Consider the following 26854-nt stretch of genomic DNA (forward strand, 5'->3'; position numbering starts at 1 on the left):
GAGCTCACTACCACCTTCTCAAGGGCAATTAGGGATGGGCAACAAATGCTGGGCTAGCCAGCGACAGCCTCATGCCATGAACAAATAAAAAAAGCCCATGGTGTCATGGACTTGGCTCTTGCTGCACTCTCCAGATGAACTATCACTCTCATCAGTATTCAGAACTGAATTCTGTTTGGAGAGTGGGTGTACTCAGGGGACCCTTGCTCTACCTGCCTGTTCCTTTTTGGCTGTCTGGTGGTAACCCCTTCCCTCTCTCACTACATACTCTTAAGCTGCACAGTGACCACATCTGTAAATGTACTATCCTAGTAACTCTCAACCTCACGGATGCTCCACAGTGACACCAGCTGCTACTCAAGTTCCACAAACCAGAGCTCAAGCTGCTGCAGCTGATAGCCCTTCTTGTACAAATGGTTATCTAGGACATGGGAAGCGTTCTGGTGTCCCCATATAGCACAGGTTGGGCATTCTCAAGGTTGGAGCAGCCCGGCCATTTCTTTATTTATTAACTGATAACATTGTTGCTGTGATTAAACCTTCTTACTGGTAATAAACCTTATCAATATTGATAAAGTTTTACCAATACTAATAAAACTTACTACTATTAATAAACCTTAGCAATATTGATAAACCTTACAAATACTTGCTAGTGGTAACAAACCTTACTATCAACAAATCTTACCAATACCAATAAACACTACTAATACTTATGATTCTACTAATACTTAATACAACTTACTAATAGTAAGAAACCCTCCTTTATAAAAAAAAGACAAGACTCACCCGGTTATTCCCTAGTTTAGATTGGAAACACTCACCAGCCAATCACCCACCTGTGTCCCAGTGATGTCACACCTCGATTTTTTTTCCCGAGTCTGATCTCTAACTGGAAATGGCCGAGCCTCGCTGTCTCTCGTGGTCTCTCACTGTCTCTCATGGTCTCTCACTGTCTCTCGCCTCTTGGACTGAGCTCTCACCTCTTGGGCTCTCACCTTATCTCTCCATTCTTTTTGTAGCCCAGCTGCTGTCATCTCTCAGAGTGGAAATTTCTGTGTGCCTATGTGATGGAAATGTCTGTGTGTGTGTCTGATGGAAATGTCTGTGTGGGTAAACAATGTAATGTCCAAATTTTCACCAAGTCAGAAGGGCTCAGCATCTTAGCCAAAAGAATGCTGGAGCCCCAATTCCAGAAGTCCCACCCGTGAACCTGGCATCCATTATTTTTGCTGGGGAGTGGGTGGGGACCAGGGACAGGAGGTATTTCACACACCCACAGTTCATGGGGAAGCACATTTGAAAGTGTAGCTGCATCACCCTGCTTTCTGAAATATTACACATGTACTTTAGACATTTGTGGAAAACCAGAGTTCTTTGGAAAGAATAGTTACCCTTTGGGAGAGATCATGTACCCTTTTGGGTTTGTTAACAGTAGAAGTTAATGTGCATAAAAGGTCGATAAGCTCTGGTGGAACTGTGAAGCTGTTAAGTCATTTACGTGCCACGTCCTTAAATTTGGAGAAATAAAACAGCCTTCTGTAACTCTCAGTTGAAAGAAATTACCATTTTAATAGATGCTTGTTGACATAAACCTGAGGGTTCTCATTGTAGGATTAGTGCTGCTTAACTGCTTCTGCAACCTATCATTATTATGGGTGGGGGGGCCTGTAAGTTTACAGTTTGATTGACAGCTTCAAGTAGTTATAAAGGGATTAGCCAAGCTATGAATGTAATTCTTTGTTTTTAATAGAGATGAAGTGCTTGAAGGAAATGTTTGTTTTTATAAGTGATTAAGTACTTGTAGGAATTTAAATGTATTGAACGGGCTTTTATCAACGTGTTTTTTTTTACTATAATGAAGACAGTAATAGATACTTAGAACTGTACTTTATTTCATCTCAGCATGGTTCCTGAGGTCTGCCCATGGTGGATACTGGGTGAGTTGAAATGGAGGGTGTAAGGGAAAAGGGTGGTAGGTGTGGGGGCATAGGTTGGTATGAGTTGTCACTAAATTGACAAAGGGGCTATAAAAGACCATGGGGATGAATGGGGGGCCATGGGTTGCCATCACTTGGCACTAAGTTGGCATAGGGTCTATAAAGGGCTATGGAATTGAGTGGGGGGTCATGAATTGGCATGACTTTGCATTAGATTGGCATAGAAGTTATGAGGGATCATGGGGCATAGGTAGAGCGCATAGGTTGACCAGAGAGCATGGTGGACCATGGGGGTTGGGGAGGGGACATGAGGCGACATCAGTTGGCATGGACGCCCCATGGGGAGTGTGTAAGGGGTGAAGGAGTGTGAGCAGTAGTGAGGGCTAGAAAGAAGTTTCTTGTTTTATTGTTTTTATTACCACTGAGACAAGTCCCAAAGTGCTGATGTGGCCCTTTTAGACAGCTCACCTCAGCACCCAGCAGCCCCTCTGGCTGCCCCTGCACTGTTTCCGGGGGCAGCGGGCCCAATTCCAGAGAGCAGCATCCCCCAGCCCCCGCAAACCACCCCCCACCCCCCGTCCCACCAAGATGAAAATCTGACCATTCGGGGCACTTTCTCCCGAGTCATGTTTGCAAAATCAGGAAATTTTCCAGGTGTTTAATGGAGATTTCTGTGCGGATGTGAAATGGAAATGTCTGATGCCTTCACTAACCTTGACCACTTGTTTAGTGTTATTAGGCTTCTTGCAGCACTGCATCCACATCTCCGGACTGCAACGGTCACTTGCTCCCACTGTTTCTGAGCCCTTGCCTGGAGGGTCACTCTGGTTTCCTGAGGGAAGAGAACCTCTCTCGCCCGGTCCATCTCCTGCACCAGTACCTGCCGAGCAACATTTGAAAGTCCTGGGGTGCACTCTCTGGCCTGATGCACCATATCATTTCTTTTCTGAATGTTGTCCAAGCAGGTTCAACCCCTGCTGCAGCCAGAATTCATCTCCCGTTTAAGAGTGTGCAGTTTGGCTATAAGTGATGCAGGTTAATTTCAGCTTGGCATGACCTTGGTTCCCCTGGTGAGGTGTGCAGCCACTCAACAGTGTGTTCAGCTCTGGGCTGCATACCACAACCATGAAAATGAGTGGGCAGCATGGAGTTTGCGTGGTGCCTATTTCACTTTGATTGGGCACAGGGTAATCGAGCATCACAATCTTTGCCCCGGTTTCAGGAGTATCCAATTTGGCCCCTTCACTCCTTTTTAGGTTAATTTTTATTCCTAATCAACATTTTAAATGTGACAACAGACAACAAGTTGCTATAAAATATGCTGTGGGGGTGCAGCAAGGGGAAGGCTACCCTTCAGTTTAGCAGCATTATGGAGCAGGAACCTGACAGAACTGACTCCTGGAATAATGCTACTTCCCGAGTTTGGAAAGATCCCGGCTACATGAATAATTATACAGAGCGCACTGTCAGCTGGGCTGAGTAAACGTCACTGCTGTACCCTGGGAAGGTAAGGATGCTGCACATGCTCAGGCTGCACGGGCGGCCTTCAGCGGGCAACTAAAATGTCCTGGTGGAAAATATCTGAGCTGGCACAGAGGATAAGTGGATGTGGGGCACACATGGTGGCATCAAGCACCATCTCTCCCTCCCACACTTCATCCATTTAAACAAATGAAAAGGGAGTTGGTAGTTTTGGGGTGGGGGGGGGTGGGGTGGTGTGGTGGCAGTGGGGGTGGGTGTAGTATCCACTGGAATATAAAATACGCACCACTATTTTCATTTACGTATTCTGCACAGGCAATTTTATACAACAGAGCAGGAAAAGGAAAATTTTCCCGATAAATGGAAGCTCAAGTTACTGAGATGGGATGAGGCCCTGAAGTAAAGTCTTTAATGAAGGGAGAGAAAGAGAGAAAGACGTTGGAGACATGATCTAAAATGAGCAATAACTGAGAAATCTATTTAATGAGAATCTACATCTAATAAATCTATGTAATGAGAAGAACCTCATAGGGTCAACTTTGTTTCAGTAGGAAAAAGAGGATTAGCTCCATGCCCTTGGATACCGTTAGCTACTACAAATCGACTGGTTTCAGCTTTGAACATTTCAATTGATGCAGCATTCACAGCCTTTTGGGGTAGAGAGAATTCCAGAATGCTATTATCCTCTTGTGTGAAAGAGTTCTTCCTGTTTTCACTCCTAAATGGTCTACCTCTAATTTTAGTATTGTTGCCTTTGTTCTGGATTCCCCTCCAGAGAAAATCATTTCTCTGCATCTGCCCTATTGAATTATATAAAATTGCACAGGATATACAGAACAGAAATAGGACATTCAGTCCCACTAGCCTGTGCTAGTGTTTAAGTGCCAGACAAGTATCCAATCATTTCTTTGATCTCACCCCAGCATTTCAGCATATCTTTCTATTCCCTTTCCTTGCATGTACTCTTCTAGGTTTCTTCAAAAGCATCTATGCTATTTGCCCCAACTATTTCCTATATAGTGAGTTCCACATTATTGCCACTCTGAGCTTTTTATTTATTCATTCACAGGATGTGAGCATCGCTGTATAGGCTAACATTTATTGCCCATCCCTAAATGCCCTTGGGAAGGTGGTGGTGAGCTGCCTTCTTGAACCGCTGCAGTCCACGTGGTGTAGGTACACCCACAGTACTGTTAGGGAGGGAGTTCCAGGATTTTCCCAAGTGACAGTGACGGAACTATATAGTTCCAAGTCAGGATGGTGTGTGGTTTGGAGAGGAACTTGCAGTCAGGTGATGGTGTTCTTATGCATCTGCTGCCCTTGCCCTTGATGGTGGTAAAGGTCATGGGTTTGGAAGGTATTGTCCAACGAGGCTCGGCGAGTTGCTACACTGCATCTTGTAAAGAGTACACACTACCACTGTGCGTTGGAGTTGAAGGGTGTGAATGTTTAAGATGGTGGTTGGGGTGCCAATCAAGTGAGAAAGCAAGTAAAGAAATTTCTCCTGAATTCCCCATTATGTTTATTAGTAGTTATCCTGTATTTATGGCTTCGAGTTTTGGATTCTTTCACAAGTGGGAACATTTTCTCGACACCTATCCTGTCTGACCCATTCATAATTTTAAAGACCTCCAGTTTTTTCTTTTATATAAAAAATAATCAGTCAAAACTTAAACCCACAATGATGAAACCCTGGAAATAAGACTGAATCTCCACTAGAACAGAAGCTGAGGTAAAAATTGCTTGGGGAAAGCCTACATTGCTGTTTGGGGAGATCACTTTCAATGTCTTTCTTGGCTCACTGGGACCAATAGCTGAAGACAATCCAGAATACAAAGATTCAAATTCAGAGCATTTGAAAGTCTATTTGACTGAGATTTCAGTTGGAATTCTACCTGCAAAAGGTGGGCAGTTTTGGGTTGGATTGGATGTTAAACTGTCTAAATAAAATAAATTCTGAATCTTAATCTGCCTACCTCCAGTGTTAGCAGAGAATTTGAGTGGGTGACTGATGGAAGGTAAATAGAACTGCTCAATGGTCAAGTCACTAGGCACAAAGATTCAGGATTAGTATTGATATCATATTGTGGAGATTAGAAGGAAATTTTTCACACAGAGCTATTGGATCATGTAGTAGTTGAAACATAGACAATCATGACATATTGGAGGGAGTTAGAGAAGAACATGAAAAACATTGGAAGGAACAGGTAGAGACCATGGAAATGGTACAGTTTTAACAGGAGTGCAGGGAGCTGAGGGGTCTCGAGTTTTTCTGTAGAAACCTTTGAAGGTGGCAAGACAAGTTGAGAATCCTGGTTGAATTCCTGGTTTTTGTACTCTACTCCTCTATTAAAGTCAAAGATCCCTCATGCTTTTCTAACAACGATCTGCTTCTGTTTCTGCTTTGGCTGTGTTAGCATCACAGACTAACATCTGTACTCCACCACTAGGCACAAAGATTCACAAGTCACTAGGCACAAAGATTCAGGATTAGTGTTGATATCATATTGTGTAGGAAGTGCACAAGTGTCACATCTTTGATCAAAGACTTGGAATGGGAATCACAACAGCAAATGCAGTCAGTCGTGGAGGGCAGGGTGCGCCGCAGGTAAAGAAGGCTGGCCATGTTCGATAATCTATGGAATGGACTGGTGGGAACTGGCAGAAATAAGTACAGAGTGCCCAAGAGCAATGACAAACATGAGGGAGCCATCCACACAAACTATAAAGACCATTTGTCTCTAAGACAGTGTATCAATCATCAATGTTTCCAAGAAGAATTCCACAGTGGAATAAGTTGCCTAAAGAAATAGTTACAGCCAAATCACTTGGAATTTTCAAAACTTATCTTTAGATCTTTTCATTTTTTTTCTATATCATTATCATGGCTACCATATCAGCGGGTCATGACTGGTTCAGCTAGCGCTAACCATGTTTATAAATGTTGGTGGAGTACAGATGTTAGTCTGTGATGCTGACACAGCCAAAGCAGAAACAGAAGCAGGTGGTTGTTAGAAAAGCATGAGGGATCTTTGACTTTAATGGAGGAGTAGAGTACAAAAACCAGGAATTCGTGCTAAACCTTTATAAATAAAAATTGGCTGGGCCTGAGCTGGAGTATTGTGTTCAGTTCCGGGCACCGCACTTTAGGAAGGATGTCAAGGCCTTAGACAGTGATTTGATAGGATGGTAGCAGGGATGAGAGACTTCCGTTAACTGGAGAATCTGGGATTGTTTTCCTGAGAGCAGAGCAGGTCAAGGGGGGATTTGATAGAAGTGTTCAAAGTCATTAATGGTTTTGATAGGATAAATAGAGGAGAAAATGTTTCCAGTGGCATAAAGGACAGTAAGCAGAGGGACACAGATTTAAGGCGATTGTCAAAAGGACCAGAAGTGACGAGATTTTTACACAGCAAGTTCTTGGGCATCTGGAATGCACTTCCTGAAATGTTGATAAGGGAAAGGCTGTAACCACTGGAACAGGGTCAGTAACCAAACAACATAGCTTTAAGATAATTGGTGAATGTAGAATTGAAAAAAATTGGTTACAAGCTCACTGACTGTCAGAGCAGGGGAGAAGGGCTACATGGCTTACTTCTGCTCCTATTTCTTATATCCTTATGAAAGAACCAGGGGAAGATAAGGAGAAATATTTGACACAGTGAATTGTTAGGATCTGGAATTCATTGTCTGAAAGGCTGATGGACGTGGAATCAATATTCACAAGAGAATTGGATCAATACTTGAAGGTAAAACATTTACAGGGCTATGGGAAAAGAGCAGGGGATTGGGATTAATTGCATAGCTCCACATAAGTGCCAACAGAGGCAGAATGGACCAGGTGTCCTCTTTCTGTTCTCTATCATATACCACTGCAATACTACAAAATCAGATTAGAGGAAATCTTTCCATTGTGGAGCTAACATGAGTAAGATAAGCTGAATGGCTTCCTCCTGTCCTAAAATGCTCTACAATTTTATCATTAAAAATTAGTGGGACAGGAATATATTGGGCAGAATCTTCGGCTCGGCAAGTGGGACAGGGCCTGCTCACTGAGGCGTAAAATGACACAGGGTGATGTCCAGCGCGTGTCCTGACATCACTGCGCGTCATTTAGATTTTCAGTTTAGTGGGCATGCAGCCAAGTCGGCTGCGCACCCACCAAACTGTCAAAGGCCTATTAAGGCCATTTAAAAAGCCACTTAAGCAATTACCTGAGCTGCCCGCCCAACCTTAAGGTTGACAGGGCAGGCAAAGAGCCCAGACGGCCTTTGTATTTTTCATGGAACCTCATCCACAGGCGGGATGAGGTTTCATGAATGATTTTAAATTTTCACGAAAATTTTTATTAAAACTAATGCACATGCCCCAGCTCATGTGACAGTTTCGCATGACGGCACATGTCATGAAAATGTTTTCAACACTTTATTAAACTGTTTAACCTTAAAAATTATCTCCCTGAGACACCTCTGTGCCTCAGGGAGATTTCTGCGCTGTTTTGCGCGCATGTACGCAGAAGACCACACTCCCGACTCAGGCGACCCATCCCCCTCACCACCCCTGCCCTCACAGGGAGCGCACAGCACCGATCAGGTCCACGCCCGCCCATGCCCGCTCCCGCACCACCCGCCCAACAGGCAGAAAATTCGGCCCATTGAGATCAAATATTCCACAGATAAGATGCCCTTTTACTATGGGATCCATTGAAACCAAGCATCTTCCCTCCACCAGCCCAGGAATAATGAGGTGGATTGTTTGTTTCCCCCACCTCCGCCATCATCCTTACTGAGATCATCTAGTGAATGAAACTGGGTTATGTCTTCATTCACATGACACAGAACCATATAGTGTGATACTCACTGAGATATGGGATCTCCTGGGCCCTGGTTTGCCGCCCTACTTCCTCTAGGAGTTACTTGGTCTCCAGTTACCAATGTGACTGAGTCAGGATCTCATTGCATGAGTGGGTATAAATTCATCCCATCATTTCATGATGCAGCAGCTAAGGCACTGAAACAGTCGGGTGAGGGTTTTAGCGTGCCAATTTTTGGATGCAACTTTTGGTCACTTTGTGAACACAGAGCAGAACCACATCAGAGTAATTCTGAATGGCTTAGGCTCTGGATGTGGCTGGTGAGAATCATTACAGTTCCAATCCAAGATACCTACTTTTGTTTCGTTATACACGATCGCCTTTAACCAGTGAACGTCAACTGTCTTAAAGGGTACAAGCACAAAGAGTGTATCGAGATTGTTTTCAAGAGTGGGATCTTCAGTTGCTGATTCCGGGTAAAAGATCCTTAGAGTTGTTTTGTTACCAACATCCTTTTCAAAGCCTCTCACTGGAGCATTGTTTAATCTAAGAACAGAGAGCATTTAGACATAAGTTAAGATGACATTAGAATGCCTGTAACAGAGCATTCTGAAAAACAACATTCTTTGCAAGCTTTTCCCTGACAGATAAGAGCTAATTTTTCAAAATACAAAGGGGAGTGCTTGTTTGAGTTTCTGTTATGCCCTTCCAATGGATAATGCTCCTTGCTGGAGTTCAAAGTCTTAAAACCACCCCGGTAAAATCTAAATACTGATGTGTCCTTCGTTACAAATTGGTTTATTGGATTGGATGTACAGCCTATGCGCCTGGCATCACACCAGCACTGATACTCAAGCATGATGTTGTTCAACTGTGTATTTGATAGAACATCTTTTTGGCAGCACCCTTTTAGTGGAAAGTACCACTTGCATAGCTACTGGTTAGTAACAGCGTGAAACAGCTTCCTTAACTGTACTCAACCCAGCAACACATTTCCCTTTTCAGTAATATTCAAGCTCTGTAGAAGACATTGTAGGAGACTCTCAGGCTGCAACAGATTAGACAGGGATGGAATCAGGAAGGAGCAGTTCCACCCAATTGGATGACAGTGGAGTGGTGTTGGAGAGGGATGGTGTGGCCAATGATGTCAAAAAGTCTGCAGACAGATCGAAAAGATTGAGGAGGAATATTTCAACATGGTCACAATCACATTGGATGTAATTTGTGACTTTGATAAGGACTGTTGTGTTGCTATGTATTGACATGGATCAGCCAGGGCCTGCCCTGACAACCTCCACTCCCATTTACGAGCTCAAACAGAAGGCTCAGTCATTAGTAGCAGGGACTAGATTATTCAGAATTTTTTAAAAGGTGTTATGAGAATTATTTATTGACAGGAAGGAATGAGTTGGTACAGACCCGTGGGTGGTATTTATTCCAGGCGAAGGGGATCTTGCCTGCAGCTGGAGAGCCAGCGAGAGTCGCACAACACCACCTTTCAGGAAGGCCTGACAAATTAATTGCCAGTCAGGCACTTAACTGGTCAGCAGCCGGCCTTTCCTGGGATCAAGGACCCCAGTGATGGCACTCCAGCCCCCGAGAGCTGCTGGCCAATCACAGGATGGCAGCTCCTCATTGCTGTCAGAGCACTGAGGAAGCGGTGGCCAGCAATGCACCCACCAGAGCCCTCACACCCGCTAGCTCTATTAAATGCCCTCCTGCCTCCAAACTTGGAGGGCATTAAATTCTGCCCCATGAAACCCACTGTATGTGGCCCTGTTCATTCCTATTTGCTGCAGATAAATACTGCTCCAAAATCAAAGAACACTGACATGATAACAAACTGAAGATACAATACTCTGTGTCAGTCTGTGTTAGAATGAGGTTATATATCCATGATGCCAAGATAGCTAGCTCCCTATCCCAGCCATGTTTCAGGAGAGGTGCTTGTAATACATTGTAATAGCCAAACATTGTGCTACACTGTCCTCTCTGCTGCCCTCTCTGTTGAGGAATGGTGCAAACTGAGAAATTATCCTCAGAGACACATGCAGAGGAGGCAGAAGAACCATAAAATCCAGGCCAAGCTTTTGAGCGAAGGCAATAAGCTGATGTGGAAGGAGGCCTGTGAGGAGGCCACAGCCATGGAAATGGCAGAAAGAGATTGTGGCAAATTGCAAGAGAGTTATTTTCTTATTAGGCTAGACAATTTTCTGTTCTCTTACAGAATAACCCAACGGTCTACAACAGGTTGCTCACCTTTTAAGTTAGTGTTTAACACACTCCTAGGACAAGGTTTAGTTTGCTTAAGCCTGATGTCAATAGCAAAGTAAAAGAAAAGCAAAACAAAGTGAAGATAGGTCACGATACAAGAGGCTTGAAACTTAGAAAGTTCAGACGGTCATGGTGATAAACCACCGAGGTGATAAAGAGAAGTATGTGACTGGAGTTATTGGGAAGAGATTATGTACATTCACATATCTAGTGAAGATTGGAGAGAGACTCTGCCAGTGTCATGTAGATCACTTGCTTGAAAGAAGAAATCTGACAAAGGGGGAACATGATAATCCTCCTATAGACCAATTTCATCCTACATTCCAAAGTGAAAGTCCAAACGAAAGTGAAAGTTCGTCAGTATCACAGAATCCACCAGTACAGCAAAGTGAGCCAGGGTCTTTGATTAAGACAAATCAATCAATGTCACAGTCCCAACCATTAAGTAAGATTGGTAATCAGAGACAAATTTCACAGTCCACACAGTCAGAGATGTTGAGAGAACAGCATTGAACTGTGGAAATGGAAGGAGATATCCAGACAGAAAGAGAAAGAAGCCAGATAGATTCATTGAAAGTGTGTCAGAAGGAAGAAGAAAAACATTGGCCTGGATTTTACAGCCCCTCCCGCCCAGTGGGGTATTACAGGCCCCGTCGAACTGAATGGAGATTTAAATGGCTCACTGCATCCACCAGGGGGAGACACACCACGGCAAGGGCCATAAAATCCTGGCCACTGTTCTTTTCATTATTTCTTGTCAAATGGTGATATGTTTTGTCAAAAGCATACTGATGTGTTATGACCGATACAGTTGGCAAAGCGGAGTTATTTAAAAATCCCAGAGGGAAACTTTAAACAACTGTCATAACCTATAATTTTAAGTGGTATCTTTGAGGTGTGACTCTAAATTCAGGAATCAGGCCATCAATTCTTGAGGTTTTACATTAAACGAATTGAGGCATTTTATTAATTTACACAGGTTAAAAATATATATAGATATGGCTACAAATTACTACTTTCATAACTTTTAACAAATTCCCAAACTAATCTCCATTAAGGCAACAGCAACCCATAGACTTAACCAAACACCAGGCAAAGCATTTTCACCTCACAATTCAAAATGAGGTTATTTTCACTGTGGAGCCAGTTGGAGGCTTGCAGCTGCCTTTTGACCTTACATTGCCTCTGCCTGCACACCCGAAAACTACTGAAGTTATACCTACCACCACTGATTGAATGTAAATTCTCATCGTCTCACCAGCCTCTTTGAACTTTACGCAGTGTGGAACTGAGGGAGTGCTGCACTCTAGGAGTTCCTCCTTCACTACCGAAGTATCAGTTTAAATTATGTGCTTGACTCTCTGGAATGAGCCTTGAAACTATGAACTTCTGATGCCACAGCAAGAGTGCTAGAGTGTTACCACTGAGACATGGGGCAGAATCTTCGGGTTGGCGAGCGGGGCGGGCCCCCCTCACTGACGTTTAAAATGATGCGCGGTGATGTTGGGCGTGCGTCCCAACATCACCGCATGTCATTCAGATATTCAGTTCGGCGGGCGTGCACCAGAGTCAGTTGCACGCCCGCCGAACTGTCAAAGGCCTATTAAGGCCATTTAAATATCAATTAAAACACTTAACTGAGCTGCCCGTCCAACCTTAAGATTGGCGGGATGAGGTTTCATGAAGGTTTTTAATGTTTGATAACATTTTTTAATATAATTCATTGGCATGTCCCAACTCATGTGACACTGGGAGTGCTCAGTGCTTCCAAGTGCGCGTCAAGCTGGGCAGGCCTTAATTGGCCCACCCACATAAAATGGCGGCGCGCAGCTGATCACAGGCGGCGATCGGCTGCGCGCCCGCCCACACCCGCTCCCGTCCAACCTCCCCTGACGGGGAGAAAATTCTCCCCATGGTTAAGGGGAGATGTAGTGGTAATGTTGCTGGACTAGTAATCCAGAGACCCAGCCTAATGGTCTAAGGTCACGGGTTCAAATCCCACCATGGCAGCTGGTGGAATTCGAATTCAGTTAATAGACCTGGAAGTGAAAGCTAATCTCAGTAATGGTGACCACGTTATTATCATTGATTGTCATAACAATCCGTCTGGTTCACTAACATCCTTTAGGGAAGGAAATCTGCCATTTTTACCTGGTCTGGCCTACATGTGACTCCAGACCCACAGCAATATGGTTGACTCTTAACTGCCTTGTGAGCCACTCAATTCGAGGGCAATTAGGGGGGGGGGGCAACAAATGCTGGCCTTGCGTGAAAGAATAAAGAAAAAAAAGTGATTGACACCAAAATGATATAGTTGATTAAAGCAGCAGCACATCACTCACCGAATAACGACATCGTAATTGTCAATTGTTTCTCCGAGGGAGCTGTTCCTCAGGGTGTTCCCGTTGCCAACGATAACACATTGTTTGCAATTTAACCTGACAAGACCAATATTTATTCAAGCAGGGTTAATAAATGTTGTGATTGAACATTACAAAACACTGCTCCCAATAATTTCAGATTATTCAGGGAATTCAGATACGGCTAGTTAGATTTTTAATTGCTCAACTAAAGTGAGTAATAGACGCCATCATCGGGCAAGTGACCTCAACACGGACATTCAAATGACACACGCATGTGTACTTCCAACTTACTGTGTGATAACATGAAAAGCAGGTTGTGCAAGTGTTTTTTTTTATTTTGTGTGTGGTTTACTTTCTTGGTTACTTATTACTGGTTATCTGATACAACAGTGTATCACACAATAATAACTACAACAACAATCTATTGATATAGCGCCTTCAGCATAGTGAAACGTCGCAAGGCACTTCACAAGAACATTATGGCCGGGACTTTCCAGACCCATCGCGGGTGGGACCTGCCGCCGGTAAGGCGGTGCCCCAGCCGGAAGTCCACTGACTTGCGGCGGGACCGGAAGATCGCGGTGGCAGACGGGTGCAGAAAATCCCGTCGTATTAAACAAAAGGAGATATTAAGTCAGATGACCAGGAGCCTGGTCAGAGAGGAAGATTTTAATGAGTGTCTTAAAGGAGGCAGTGAGATAAAGGGGCGAAAGTTATAAATTATTGGAAAAAGGGGGGATCGGAAAGTGGGTGGGGATGGAGGACAGAGTTCATGATCGAAAGTTGTTGAACTCAATATTCAGCCCGGAAGGCTGTAAAGTACCTAGTCGGAAGATGAGGTGCTGTTCCTCCAGTTTGTGTTGAGCTTCACTGGAACATTGCAGCAGGCCAAGGACGAACTTGTGGGCATGGGAGCAGGGTGGTGTGTTGAAATGGCAAGCGACAGGAAGGTCTGGATCATGCTTGCGGACAGACCGAAGGTGTTCAAAGGTGAACGCAAGCATGACCCAGACCTCCCTGTCCTTGGCCTGTTGCAATGTTCCAGCGAAGCTCAACGCAAACTGGAGGAACAGCACCTCATCTTTCCGATCTCCCTTTTTCCAATAATTTATATATATTTTTCATTTCCCACCTATTTCTATTATTTTTAAATGTATTTCCATCCATTGTTTTATATCTACCTTTTAGCCTATTTCGATCCCTTCCCCCCACCCCACCCCCACTAGGGCCATATCTCCCTTGTTTGTCCTGCTTTCTACCCTTAATGTCACCATTAGCACATTTCTTAGATAATATCACCACCGTCAACACCTCTTTGTCCTTTTGTCTATGACATCTTTTGGCAATCTCCACATATCACTGGTCCTCTATCCAGCTCTACCTGTCCCACCCCCACTTAAACCAGCTTATATTTCACCTCTTTTCTATTTTTCCTTAGTTCTGGTGAAGAGTCATACGGACTCGAAATGTTAACTGTGTTCCTCTCCGCAGATGCTGCCAGACCTGCTGAGTTTTTCCAGGTATTTTTGTTTTTGTTTCGGATTTCCAGCATCCGCAGTTTTTTGCTTTTATCTTACTGTTTTTGTGAAGTTGATTGAGGGATAGATATTAACCAGGCCACAAGGGAGACTCTCCTGCTCTTCTTCAAAATAGTCCCTTGGGATCTTTCATGTCCACCTGAGCAGGCAGGTGGGAGCTCAGGCGGGGGCTCAGTTTTAACATCTCATCCAAAAGACAACACTTCTGCCAGTGCAGTGCACCTTCAGTACTGCCCAGGAATGTCAGCCTTGATTTTTGTGCTCAAGCCCTTGAGTGGGACTTGAACCTGAAACCTTGTAATCACAGAGATAAGAATGCTACCAACTGAGACACAGCAGATACTCCAGCTAGCATGCAGTCAGCCTCCCTCTCTGATCTACTCACGGCACATTCCTGTCCCGTGGCGTCTTGTCTGCCCCTTCCCTCCCCAACCAATGACCTTCCAAAGCCTCCATGATGTCCCACCCAACCTGCAGTCTCTCCCTCCCAGCTCTCCACCCTGGCTATAGTGTAGCACTGCTGCTCTAACCATGCTCTCAATCTGACTGCCAGCCAGATACTCAAAGAGCATAAGTGAGATGCTACTGTTAAACTTGGCACAACTTCTCCAAACTTGTCCATCTGGATTTCCCAGCTGTTCCAGCTTCCTGCTCCCTCCCCAACTCCCCATTGACGACCCAGTATCGGGGCCACAGTCTCTGCATATTAACATTTATGTGGCCATTTATTGCAGACAGTGCAAGGAATCCCTCTGGCCTACCCAGCTGTTTATACTGGCTTCAGACGGACCACCCATTAAAACAAGATATCCAAGAAAGTACTGAGTCATACGGACTCTAAATGTTAATTCTGTTTTTTTCTCTCCACAAATGCCGTTAGACCTGCTGAGTTTTTCCAGCATTTTCTATTTTTGTTTCAGATTTGCAGCATCGGCAGATTTTGCTTTTTATCTTTTTACTTTTCTAAATTGTTCTGGAACCAAGGAAATTGAAACTCTTAAACTCAAAGGTTACTGGTATTCAATGATCCAGTTAAAATCTGCAAGATGTTTGTAGCTGAATTCAATGGTTTGACCAAAACATCCCGCCATCATCACCCGCTCCACCAAACCATCCCATGAAGGAGATTAAATGGGGAGGAGTGTATCTCTAGGAGAAGGCATGAAACAAGTGCCATTGCATCGGGTGCCCAGTATATGCCCTGCCCAATATTCAGTCTAATGGAAATTACGTTAATGGAGATGATCATTGGGTGGAGAGCACAGTAGGAGGCCAACGTGATACCACCCAGTGTGCACTACCGCCCAAGAGAATTCCAAGGCAAGATCTTCAAAGGTGAAGATTGAAAGTCCTCATGAGAAAGACTTAGGCCAGGATATTTAGGTCGGCGTAAAATGACGCGGGATGACGTTGGGTGGAACTTCCGACACAACCCCGTATCATTTCAATTTTCAGGTCGGCGGGGGTGCAGCCGAATCGGCTGTGCGGCCACCAACCTGTCAATGGCCTATTGAGGCTATTTAAAAAGTCATTAACCTAATTAATGGACCTGCCCGTCCAACCTTAGGGTTGGCGGGCAGGCCGGGAGCCCTGGCGGGCTTCTGAAAAAACATGAAACCTCATCCACGGGCGGAATGAGGTTTTGTGAGGGTTTTTAAAAATGTAATAAATGTTTGATTAAAAGTGATGGGCAGGTCCCAACTCATGTGACAGTGTCACATGAGGGGGCATGTCAGGGAAATTTTATTTTTGCCCCTTCACCGTTTTTACATTTGGCGGTGATCTCCCTGAGGCAGCACTAGCCTCAGGGAGATAAGAGCGCACTCTCGGCTGAGGAATTCCACCCCCTCCCCCCCTCCCCAACCGCCCCCCCCGCCCGCACAGGGAATGCAAGGCCTTAATTGGCCCGCCCACATAAAATGGTGGCGCGGCCCCTTTCAGGGGTGCTGATCAGAGGCGTGCCCACCCGCGGCCGCTCCTGCACTTCCCCCCCCTCAACGGGCGGGAAAATTCTTCCCTTAGTTTCAGTGAGAATAGTTTGAGTCACAATGTGACTAAGGTTTGTGTGGATTGCTGTGAAATCCATTGAATTCATTTTGGTCATTTATTGTGTAGTGTGGTGTGAACGACCACAGTTTTCTTGTTAATTCACATGCACCTCATATCGTCCCTGAACGTTAGAGTATAGAATACACATTGTAAATTGTTTTATCTTTCTGAACTTGTGCAGTTAAGTTCATTTTGATTGTTCAAAACGCGTGGCAGCTTTGGCTTCATTCACTTAGTCTTGAATCTCAAATTGTGTCTACTTGAAGCAAAATGTTATTGGTGCCTAAACGGAACTCACCAACAACTTGGGGGTTTGGCCAAGGCGCAACAAAGCATTCTGACCTGAAAGGCGCTCCAGAAGAAGCAGGGCAAAATCAAGAGGAAAAACTCCAAAGAATGGCTTGGAAGCTGAAGGTGGGAATTTAAAATTCCCGACTGCAGCAGAAGACGCCATTCGAATGTCCTTTGGAAGCCCAGCTCCAAACTACAGAGTTGACAGTACCTGCAAGGGCGAGCTAAATCTCTTAAAATTCCAGGCTACAGCAAGTCCTGAGAAGCCTTTGAAGTAATTCAGTGTCGACGTGCAGTTTGAAAGAAACCTGCAGCTGAAACCCAATTCTCTAGTCACAGCCTAAAAGGTGGCCTCCGAGCTCCTCAAAATAAAAATTAAATATTTTGGGGACACCACGACTGTCCAACTCAGTAAAAAGCAGGCAGAATCTCCAATCCGACTGACTCCAGAATCTAAAAACTAAAACACCGAACAAAAGAAGTCAGCAGGCAGCTAATCCAGGCAGCCAGTGTCATTTTCTTTAGGGAGAGCACCATCACCTTCGTGTGGAGTTCACCAAGGCCAGCAAGTGCGCAAAATCCCTTTGTATCTGAGTGAATGGCAATGGTAAATGGCCATCTTGAACTCCAGAAAGCTGAAACAAGGGCCCAGAGCCAGCTCTACAACATGTAGTGGCTGAAACCCGCTGAATGAAAAAGGAATGTTTAGAAATAACTGAAGGCAGAACAAAAAAATTGCTTTCAAATCGAATCCAAAAGCTCAGAGGAGCAAATCAGCGGCCAAAACAGATTCTGCAGAGAGAATGAGCTAAAAACAAAAGGCCCTATCAGCGCAATGTGATCCCGCTGAAAACCAATAATCGGAAATAAGAAAAAAATGGTCACTGCACAGCTGTTCTTAAAAGGGCAACAACATTTAAAAACTATTAAATGACCATAGATCAAAAATTCAACTTACCAGATCAATTTGGACTTACTTACCCAATGGCCAAACTCAACCTGTGGCATCCTTGACAAGGATATTTTTAAATTACTAGAGTATGTCAGGTCTCGATAAAACAGCAGAAGAAATCCAGATTAGTACCTTTTCATACTGGTTGGCGAACTTGTGGATGACGTAATCTTAATGCACGGCATTTTTCTTTATATTCATTCACAGGATGTGGGCTTCGCTGGCTGGGCCAGCATTTATTGCCCATCCCTAGTTGCCATTGAGAATGTGGTGGTGAGCTTCCTCCTTGAACCGCTGCAGACCATGTGGTATAAGTACACCCACAGTGCTGTTAGGAAGGGAGTTCCAGGATTTTGACCCAGCGACAGTGAATGAAACCTGTCACTAAAAGCCAGGTCAGGATGGTGAGTGACTTGGAGGGGAACTTCCAGGTGGTGGTGTTCCCATGTATCTGCTGCCCTTGTCCTTCTAGATGGTGGTGGTCATGGGTTTGGAAAGTGCTGTCTGAGGAGCCTTGGTGAATTCCTGAAGTGCATCTTGTAGATATTATACATTGCTGCTACTGTACATCCGTGGTGGAGGGAGCGAATGTTTGTGGATGTGGTGTCAATCAAGTGGGCTGCTTTGTCCTGGATGGTGTCAAGCTTCTTGAGTGTTGTGGGAGTTGCACTCATCCAGGAAAGTGGGGAGTATTCCACTACATTCCTGACTTGTGCCTTGTAGATGGTGGACAGGCTTTGAGGAGGTGAGTGACTCTCCACAGGATTCCTAGCTTCTGACCTGCGCTTGTAGCCACAGTATTTATATAGCTAGTCCAGTTCAGTTCCTGGTCAATGGGAACCCCCAGTGTGTTAATAGCGGGGGATTCAATTATGGTAATGTCATTGAATGTCAAGAGGCAATGGTTAGATTCTCTCTTTTCTGAGAAGGTCATTGCCTGGCACTTGTGTAATTGAACTTTGCAATGAAAAGCAAAAACCAGCATAGGTCAGCGAACACAAGGGTGGTGGATGAATAGGTTGGTGCACATCAGGATATGGATAAGAGAATATTGGATGAGTTTAGGTTTATGGAGGGAGGGCAGCCAGCCAGAAGAAGCATAGGAATGGCTGAGTCTAGAGGTAACAAAAGTATTGATGCAGAAAGGTCATCAAGCTGAGATGTACATTGGGGGTTCCGCCCGACATCATCCCGCGTCATTTTACGTGTCGGTGAGCGGGCCCCACCCCCTGCTCGCCGACGGCAAAATTCTGCCCTTTGAATACTTTTAAGGCAGAGCTCGATAGATTCTTGTTAAGCAAGAGGGTGAAAGGTTATCGGAGATTGACTGGAATGTAGATTTGAGGTTAAAATCAGATCAGCCATGATCTTGTCAGAGCAGGCTTGGGGGGCCGAGTAGCCTACTCCTGCTCCCAAATCATACGCACATATGTATCTCTGCTTCTCTCTAAATTTGGTCTCTTTTGCATCCCAATTTGAATTGCTCCAACACTGGCAGCCATGCTTTCAAGAGCCAAGACCCTAAACTCAACGTCATCCCGCCCCATTTAAATTTTCAGGAAGGTGGGGGCACAGCCAAATCAGCTGCGGGCCCGCCGACCTATCAATGGCCAATTGAGGCCATTGACAGGATCATTTAAACAATTAAAGGACCTGCCCGTCCAACCTTAAGGTTGGTGGGTCAGCCAGGAGCCCCGGCGACAAATAGAGGAAACATGAAACCTCATCCACCAGCGGGATGAGGTTTCATGCAGGGTTTAAAAAATTTTAATAAAGTTATAGTGTAAATTATGAACATGTCCCATCTCATGTGACATTGTCACATGAGGGGGACATGTTAGGAAATTTTTTTTTTCTATTTTTAACATTTTTCAGAGTGTGAGCGATCTCCCTGAGGTTGCACTTAGCCTCAGGGAGATGTGCGCTCTATCGTGCACGTGCCCGAAAGGACACACTCTCGCTTTTAGGGAATCCCCCCGCCCGCACAGGGAGCGCATAGCGCTTCCCGCCGGATGTCACGCTGGGCAGGCCTTAATTGGCCTGGCCACGTAAAATGGCGGCGGGGCCTGCTTCTCCAGCGGGGATTGACTCCCCGCCCGCCGGAGATTGGGTCAGGCCTGCCCGCCCGCCCGACAGGCAGAAAATTCTGCCCAAAGACTCTGCTTCTACCACCTTTTGAGGAAGAGAGTTCCAAAGACTCACAACCCTCTGGGAGAAAAAAAGTCTCCTCATCTCTGTCTTAAATGGGTGACCCCTTATTTTTAAACCGTGACCCCTAGTCCTAGATCCTCCCACGAGAAGAAACATCCTCTTCACATCCACCCTGTCAAGTCCCCTCAGGATCTTATGTTTCAATCAAGTCAACTCTGCTAAACTCCAGATATTGGAAACTTTCAGGACTGACAGTAGTTAGAAAGGGGTGAAGAATTTGAAAGTAAGGATGAGGATTTTAAATTAAAGCATTGCTTAACTGGAAGCCAGCATAGGTCAGTGAACACAAGGGTGGTGGATGAATAGGTTGGTGCACATCAGGATATGGATAACAGAATATTGGATGAGTTTAGGTTTATGGAGGGAGGGCAGCCAGCCAGAAGAAGCATAGGAATGGCTGAGTCTAGAGGTAACAAAAGTATTGATGCAGAAAGGTCATCAAGCTGAGATGTTAACTCTGCTTCTTTCTTCACAGATGCTGCTGATAATTTCTGGCCTTTTCTGGATTTTTTTTTCCGATTTCCAGCAGCTGTGGCATTTTGTTTTTGTTTTCAGCAGCAGATTGGCTGAAGCGGGACAGAAGGGGAAAATAGGCTTAAAAAGTGAAGGAGATATGTGGTTGGAAAGTTTCAGTCAGCTGGAAGATTGCTGCCCCAGATTAAGTTCAGGAAGAACGAGAGGTGAAGACAGCTTTTTTTAAATATTTGTTCATGGCATGGAGACAGCTCCTTGCTTATACCCTTTACTGTAAATGGTTCTAGTAGTTAATAAAGACTTACTGTTAACCTATAAAAACTACGGAGACTTTTTTAAGACATATTGATCTATAACCAAGACCACACAACAAGATCCTTTCATAAATTTGCAGGGTCAGATATTCAAAACCTAGTAACTCTTACATGGGAACTAAAATATTCAGATGGATTCTGTTTGAAGCAGAAAAATGAATGAGAGCAGTCGGTAATTACAAAGAAACCACTGATCAGTTTCGGTCAACCTATTACTCCCAAAAGAAAGGAGAAATGTTATGAAATTCCTCCGAATTGCTTCTATTCTACTCTGCAACTTTACCGCACATGTGTCTGAAATTGTAATTGTGTGGGTAAAAAAAGACTCAAAGGTCAAGTGAACCAACTGGGCTGAATTTGACAGTCAAAAACAGACCTGAGGAAGTTCCTTATGCATTTAAAACTTATTTGCAAAGGATTAGCTTCATTCTTGTGAGCTGTTTATTATTTTGCCTGTCCTGTGAGTTAGCTGGAAGATTACCTTTGTTAGATGACTGCTTCTGATTGGCTTGTTCAACTTTGGTCAAATTAATTTGATGGATTGTTTTGAATTTAGGGAAAAGAAAGGACTTACATTTATATAGCACCATTCTCATTCTCAGGCAATCCCAAACCACTTTACAGCCAATTAAATACTTCTCAACTGAAGTCACTGCTGTGATGCAGGAAAAATGGCAGCAAATTTGTGCACAGCAAGATCCCTCAAAGAGCCATGAGATGAATGACTGGATGATTTGTTGTTAATGATGTTTGTTGAGGGATAAATGCTGGCCTGGGACACCACAGAAAAACTCCCTGACCTTTGTTTGAGTTAAGAGTGGTGCTCTATCACTCCAGTTGATTAAAGCAATTGCCAGTCAAGGTTCGCCGTTCATCTGCTGGGCACATTAACCAAAGCTAAATCAGATCACAACTTTTTTAAGTAAGTAAGTTGATAAGTCCAGACGACTTTCAGAGGAGTTGTTGTCCTGTTATATCCTCCGTCATAAAGCATGAATGCGCAGGGAAATATCTGGCACGGAAAACTGTGACCTATTACGCAATTGACCTAATTTACTGTCCACATGTTGGACACATTAAAAGGCACATTAATCTCCACACGCAGTATGTTGCTTGATATGTTCTGCTCCACATTTTACAATCAAAAGTAATGGAAAACACATTCAAAACATTGCCCAAGAGGGAAACGTGTTCCTGAAAAGTAGAACCTCAGGTTTTACCTGTCTATCTCATCTGGCATGTTGGACTGTGTTCGGACCAATATCTTTCCGACAATCACTTCTGGAAGGAAAAGAAACGGTTTACCCTTACACAACGAATGTTTTAGAGTATGTGTAACTCACCATCTAATTATTACTCCCCATCCTTTACACAAACCTCTATTTACGTCAAAATTTTGGGAGCATCCGTCACATTTCAGACTTGACACATGAGATGGCACCCTCAGGGTATCACACTCCACGTGTCAGATCCCAGATGTTACATTTCCAAGATTTAAACAGGCTTTCAAAAAGGAGAAGTAAGGACTTGGGCCAGAATTTTCTGTCCCCATTGGCGTTGGGCATCATGGCGACCGTGATGTTCCGAAGCAGACCCGAGACATCAATGGAAACCTCCCACCATCTGTGAGCTGCTTCATGTTGGAGCCATGACCATGAGAATCCACCCAGGTGAAAAGGCCAAAAATCAGTTTCACCATCGTGAAACCAGTTTGTGACCGTCCGCTCTGCCCGTCAATGGCTGGCCACGTTTCCCACCATTGGACATCGGGACATCATTTTAATACATCTACATATAATTATAAGCCCTGCTCGCTGGAATTATCCCCTCACATCAAACTTCCCACTCATGTCAGTGGGAAACACACGCCGGCCCAGAACATGTCTTGACAAGTGTGACGTGCAGAAGTCGGGACTTACCATTAGGGCCTTGCTCCAATTGCAGTTATCCAAGGAGAAGAAGATGCTGGAGCCCCACAGCTACCGGACCCTGGAGGAACACATACCTCGCACGCTGGGTGGATTCTCATGGTCATGGCTCCAACATGAAGCAGCTCACAGATGGTGGGAGGTTTCCATTGATGTCTCGGGTCTGCTTCGGAACATCACGGTCTTGGCCATGGGCTGCTATGGATGATTGTCGAGGACGGGAGAGGAAGGTCTGGCTTTGACTGGGAGAGGAAGATGTACTGGGGGAAGTGAGATTGGGAGGGGGCATCAAAGGTGTCGTGGGTGGGGGTGAGGTTGTGAGGTGGGGTGGTGGGGGGGTGAAGGTGCCAGAGGTGGCTAAGGTTGGGAGGGAGAAAGACAGTACAGTGGGAGGAGGGTGTAATGGAGAATGCAGCAACGGGGGAGGTAGGTAAGGGGAGGTCGAAGGTGTAAGGGAAGGGGTTCTGAGGAGGGAAGGAGTTCACAGGGGGGCAGGACTTCGGGGGGAAGGAATTTGGGGGCAGAAGTCTTGGGGAGGAAGGAGTTCAGAGGGGAGAAGGAGTCCAGGTGAAGGAAGGAGTTCAGAGAGGGAAGGAGTCTGGGGTGGAAGGAAGGAGTTCGGAGGGGGGAAGGAGTAAGGGTGGAGGAGGGAATTAGGGTGGAGGATAGAGTAAGGCAGGGGGATGTCCAGGTGAATGTGCAAGGAAGGGGTCTGTGCAGTCGATGACTGCCTCCTGGGAGCTAACTGAGGGTGGATATGGTAGGAGGGAATGGTAAGTATGAAGGGGGCAAAGTGAGACAGCAGGGTGGGAGGGTGAGGGTACGATGGTAGCGGTAGAAGGGACTGCGAAGGTGGTTAATGGGGACTCGGAGGCAGACACAGAGCCTTGGAATGGGAAGGAGGAGGTCGGGAGGTCAATGTGGCTGGGAATGGCATTCTCAGGAAGATAGGGAATGTGCACATCCACCTGGGCACACTGGAAATAAAAGGGTCCTGGTTGGTAGGTGACAGTGGGGAGGTTGAAGGTGATGCCAGAGGTTCAACAGTGATGGGAGAAAGGACATGGGTGACTGGGGGAAGGGAAAGGGTGGAGGGGGACTGAAAACAAACCTTACAATGACCATGCTTCTGAAATCAAAAGAGCAGAGCCTCCTGCTGGGCGGGAACAGGAGCTGCATGGGAGTGTGATCAGTGGGTGGGTGGAGATGAAGATCAGCTCAGATGGACAACTGAAAGTGAACCCCAGCAGGCAGCACTGAAATGCTCGGGACATTGAGATGAGTGTGATGGAGGAAGGCTCCAAGTGCTTGGAAGAATGCTTGCACGAGGCTCCGAAAGGCCCTGTCACACACACATACACACACCACCCCCCCCCACAAACACACACACACACACCCCCCCCACACACACACACATACACACACACACACACCCACACACACAAATACACACACACACCCCCCACACACACACACACACACACACAAACACACCCACACCCCCCCCCACACACACCCACACCCACACACACACACCCCACCCCACACACACACACACACACACACCCCCACACACACACATACACACACACACCCCCACACACACACACACCCACACACACACACTCCCACACACACACACCCACACCTACACACACACCCACACACACACACTCACACACACACACACACACCCACACCCACACACGCACACACCCCCACATACACACACACACACACACCACACATACACACACACACCCCCACACCTACACACACCCCCACACCTACACACACCCCCACACACACACCCCCCCATACACACACACACACCCCTACACACACCCCCCACACATACACACACACACACACACACCCACACCTACACACACCCACACACACACACCCCACACATACACACACACACACATCCACGAATACACACACCCCCACACACACACCCACACACACACAAACCCCCCACACACACACACTCACACACACACACACCCCCACACCCACACACACACACACACACACACACACACACACCCACACACACACCCCCCCAACACACACACCCACCCCCACACACACACACACACTTCTCCCTCCAGAATCACTTGTAAACTGGCTGTGTGCGGCTGAGCTGCTAGTGGGGGAGGGGGGGAAACAGCAGGAGGATTGGTGTAACCTGTAAATGAAGCTGAAAGACAGCTTCACACGTTATTCAGTGAAAGTGAATATATTTTCAGATTATAAAGTGACAAAATGTGTTCACCTGAGCAACCACTTGTGATCAGAATTTATTAACTTTTCTAGACCTATCACTTTTTCTGCCCTGACATCCGCAGGAGGAGTGGAGACAGCCTGTGCAATGGTTGGCCCTGTTGTCTCCAATGACTTTGGCGTGGGTGCTCTGGAGAGCAGAGGCCTTGAGGCTTCCTTTGGCTGTCCTTCTGTGGGCCAGCTGGTCCCTCTGCAGTCACAGGCAAAGGAGACTTGGAGAGAAAGGACAGACTATGAGATTCCTGAGTGGATGATCCAGGGGTGTCCAGCTGCTGCTCCTCCTGCCTCCGGGTGCCCGAGAGCCCCGGTCTGTCTCCTTGAGGGGAAGGGGCACCTGAAGGGACATTGAGGTGACCCGTTTCCCTCCAGCTTTGCCACTGGAGGAACTCACCCATTGCTATGGTGACGGAGTGCAGGTTTGCGCGCATATCCACATTCTGCTGGACCAGGGTCTCCATGGCATCTGCCATCCTCCCCATGGAGACCTCCATATGCGCACATGTGGGCAACACTTCATCAGAGAGCAGGGAGACACACCCCACCAACTCACATGCCGCTCTGTTGAGGGCTTCCGACAGCTCTGCATGATTTTCCCCGGCCTTCTGCTGACTCTGATGAGTTGGAAGGCTGAATCCAGAGACTCGTCATCTGACATGGGCCTCAAAGATGCCTCCTCCCCAGGAGTCCTCCGAGTGCCGGGCAGTTCGGCTGAACCTGCCTCATCCTGCTGTGGACACACATCTGTGCAGTGATCACCAGGTTGTGAACCCGAGCCTGCTCTAGGTCTAGATCGCACCGAGGTGTATGTCTCCGCGCTGGTGCAGGGTGTGGGTAAGCTCTGTGATGGGTCTTCCAGGCTGTTTATTTCCAGCTCATCAATGGAGGAGGAGTCCTCCTGGCTGGAGGTACAGACCTAGGTGGAGCTGGCTGAGGGTGTCGGACACTTGGCAGAGCTCCCTGTGAATCAGAGTCGGGATGATCAGCGTATGGCAGCAGAATCAAAAGCAAGAGAGAGAGGGATAATGTGGTGTAGGATCCTCACGAGGGTGTTCAGCGCCAGCCTCACAGTCGCTGCAGGTGCAGTCCATGTCCTCACCAGTCAGTGCGATGGCACATTCCCTCAAAGTGAGGGAGGGGTCTAATGTGGGTCAATCCACCCCTGGTCTGGGACCTCTCCCTGCTGTTGTCAGCCAGCTTCTCCTGCATGAAAACAGATGAAGAAAGTGAGAGCAGGATGCGTGTCACTGTGTGGAATGTTTGTGTGGTGAGCGGAGCCATGGATGGGATCAGGCCACGAGCTCCAGGGGATATGAGCCTGATGGAGGTGTGAGGATGTGTGAGAGAGTTTGTGGAGCGAGATCCCTGTGGCTGTCTGATGGGTTTGTGAATATGTGAGCTGGGAGTGATGAGAAGAGTGACTACCCTGGCAGAACAGGTGACAGCATTCATCCTCTTTTAGCACTGGGCGGCAGTTCTCTTTTGAAGGCCGTGGGCGCTGACTACCATTTCCATGCTGGATTGGTGACCGTGCTTGCTGGTCTTCACCCAGAGGAGGGGCAGAGGAGATCGTGGCAGGCCTCCGCCGCGTCCAGTAGGCGCTCGAGGGAGGTGCAGCATGTTTCCTCCCTTTGGCAGCCTCAGTTCCCACCAGCTCGCTGTCCCTTGAAGAGTGCGAGCTCTGTGCAGGGGCGGCCTTTAAATATGGCGCCCGGGTGACTGAAGGCCTGAGGTGACAGCAGGGCGGGCGAATTAGAGATCGCCCCCCCTGTCAGCGACCCGGCATGTTTCCTGGGAATGAATTATTAATGAGACGGGACACACCGGGAATGGGACAATACACGGCGAAGAGCTACCATTGCAGCCAACGGGTAAAACATCCTTTTTCCCGGCTGCGACCGCACTCTCTGCAAATCTGGGGCAATTCCCATTTTTATTCTGA

At 46.2% G+C, this 26854-nt stretch overlaps 1 protein-coding gene across 1 annotated transcript in view; it reads right to left on the minus strand.

Moving 5' to 3' along the window:
- LOC144668782 (CMP-N-acetylneuraminate-beta-galactosamide-alpha-2,3-sialyltransferase 4-like) overlaps positions 1-26854 on the minus strand; it is a 162971-nt gene that overhangs the window by 45860 nt on the left and 90257 nt on the right. The window contains exons 7-9 of the mRNA XM_078531120.1: positions 21919-21979; positions 12849-12944; positions 8589-8778 (exon numbers count right to left, since the gene is read on the minus strand). Of these exons, the coding sequence (XP_078387246.1) occupies positions 8589-8778; positions 12849-12944; positions 21919-21979 (347 nt within the window). The remainder of the gene's footprint in view (positions 1-8588; positions 8779-12848; positions 12945-21918; positions 21980-26854) is intronic.

Source organism: Cetorhinus maximus, chromosome 2, assembly GCF_964194155.1.
Source record: "Cetorhinus maximus chromosome 2, sCetMax3.hap1.1, whole genome shotgun sequence".
Lineage (NCBI taxonomy): Eukaryota > Metazoa > Chordata > Chondrichthyes > Lamniformes > Cetorhinidae > Cetorhinus > Cetorhinus maximus.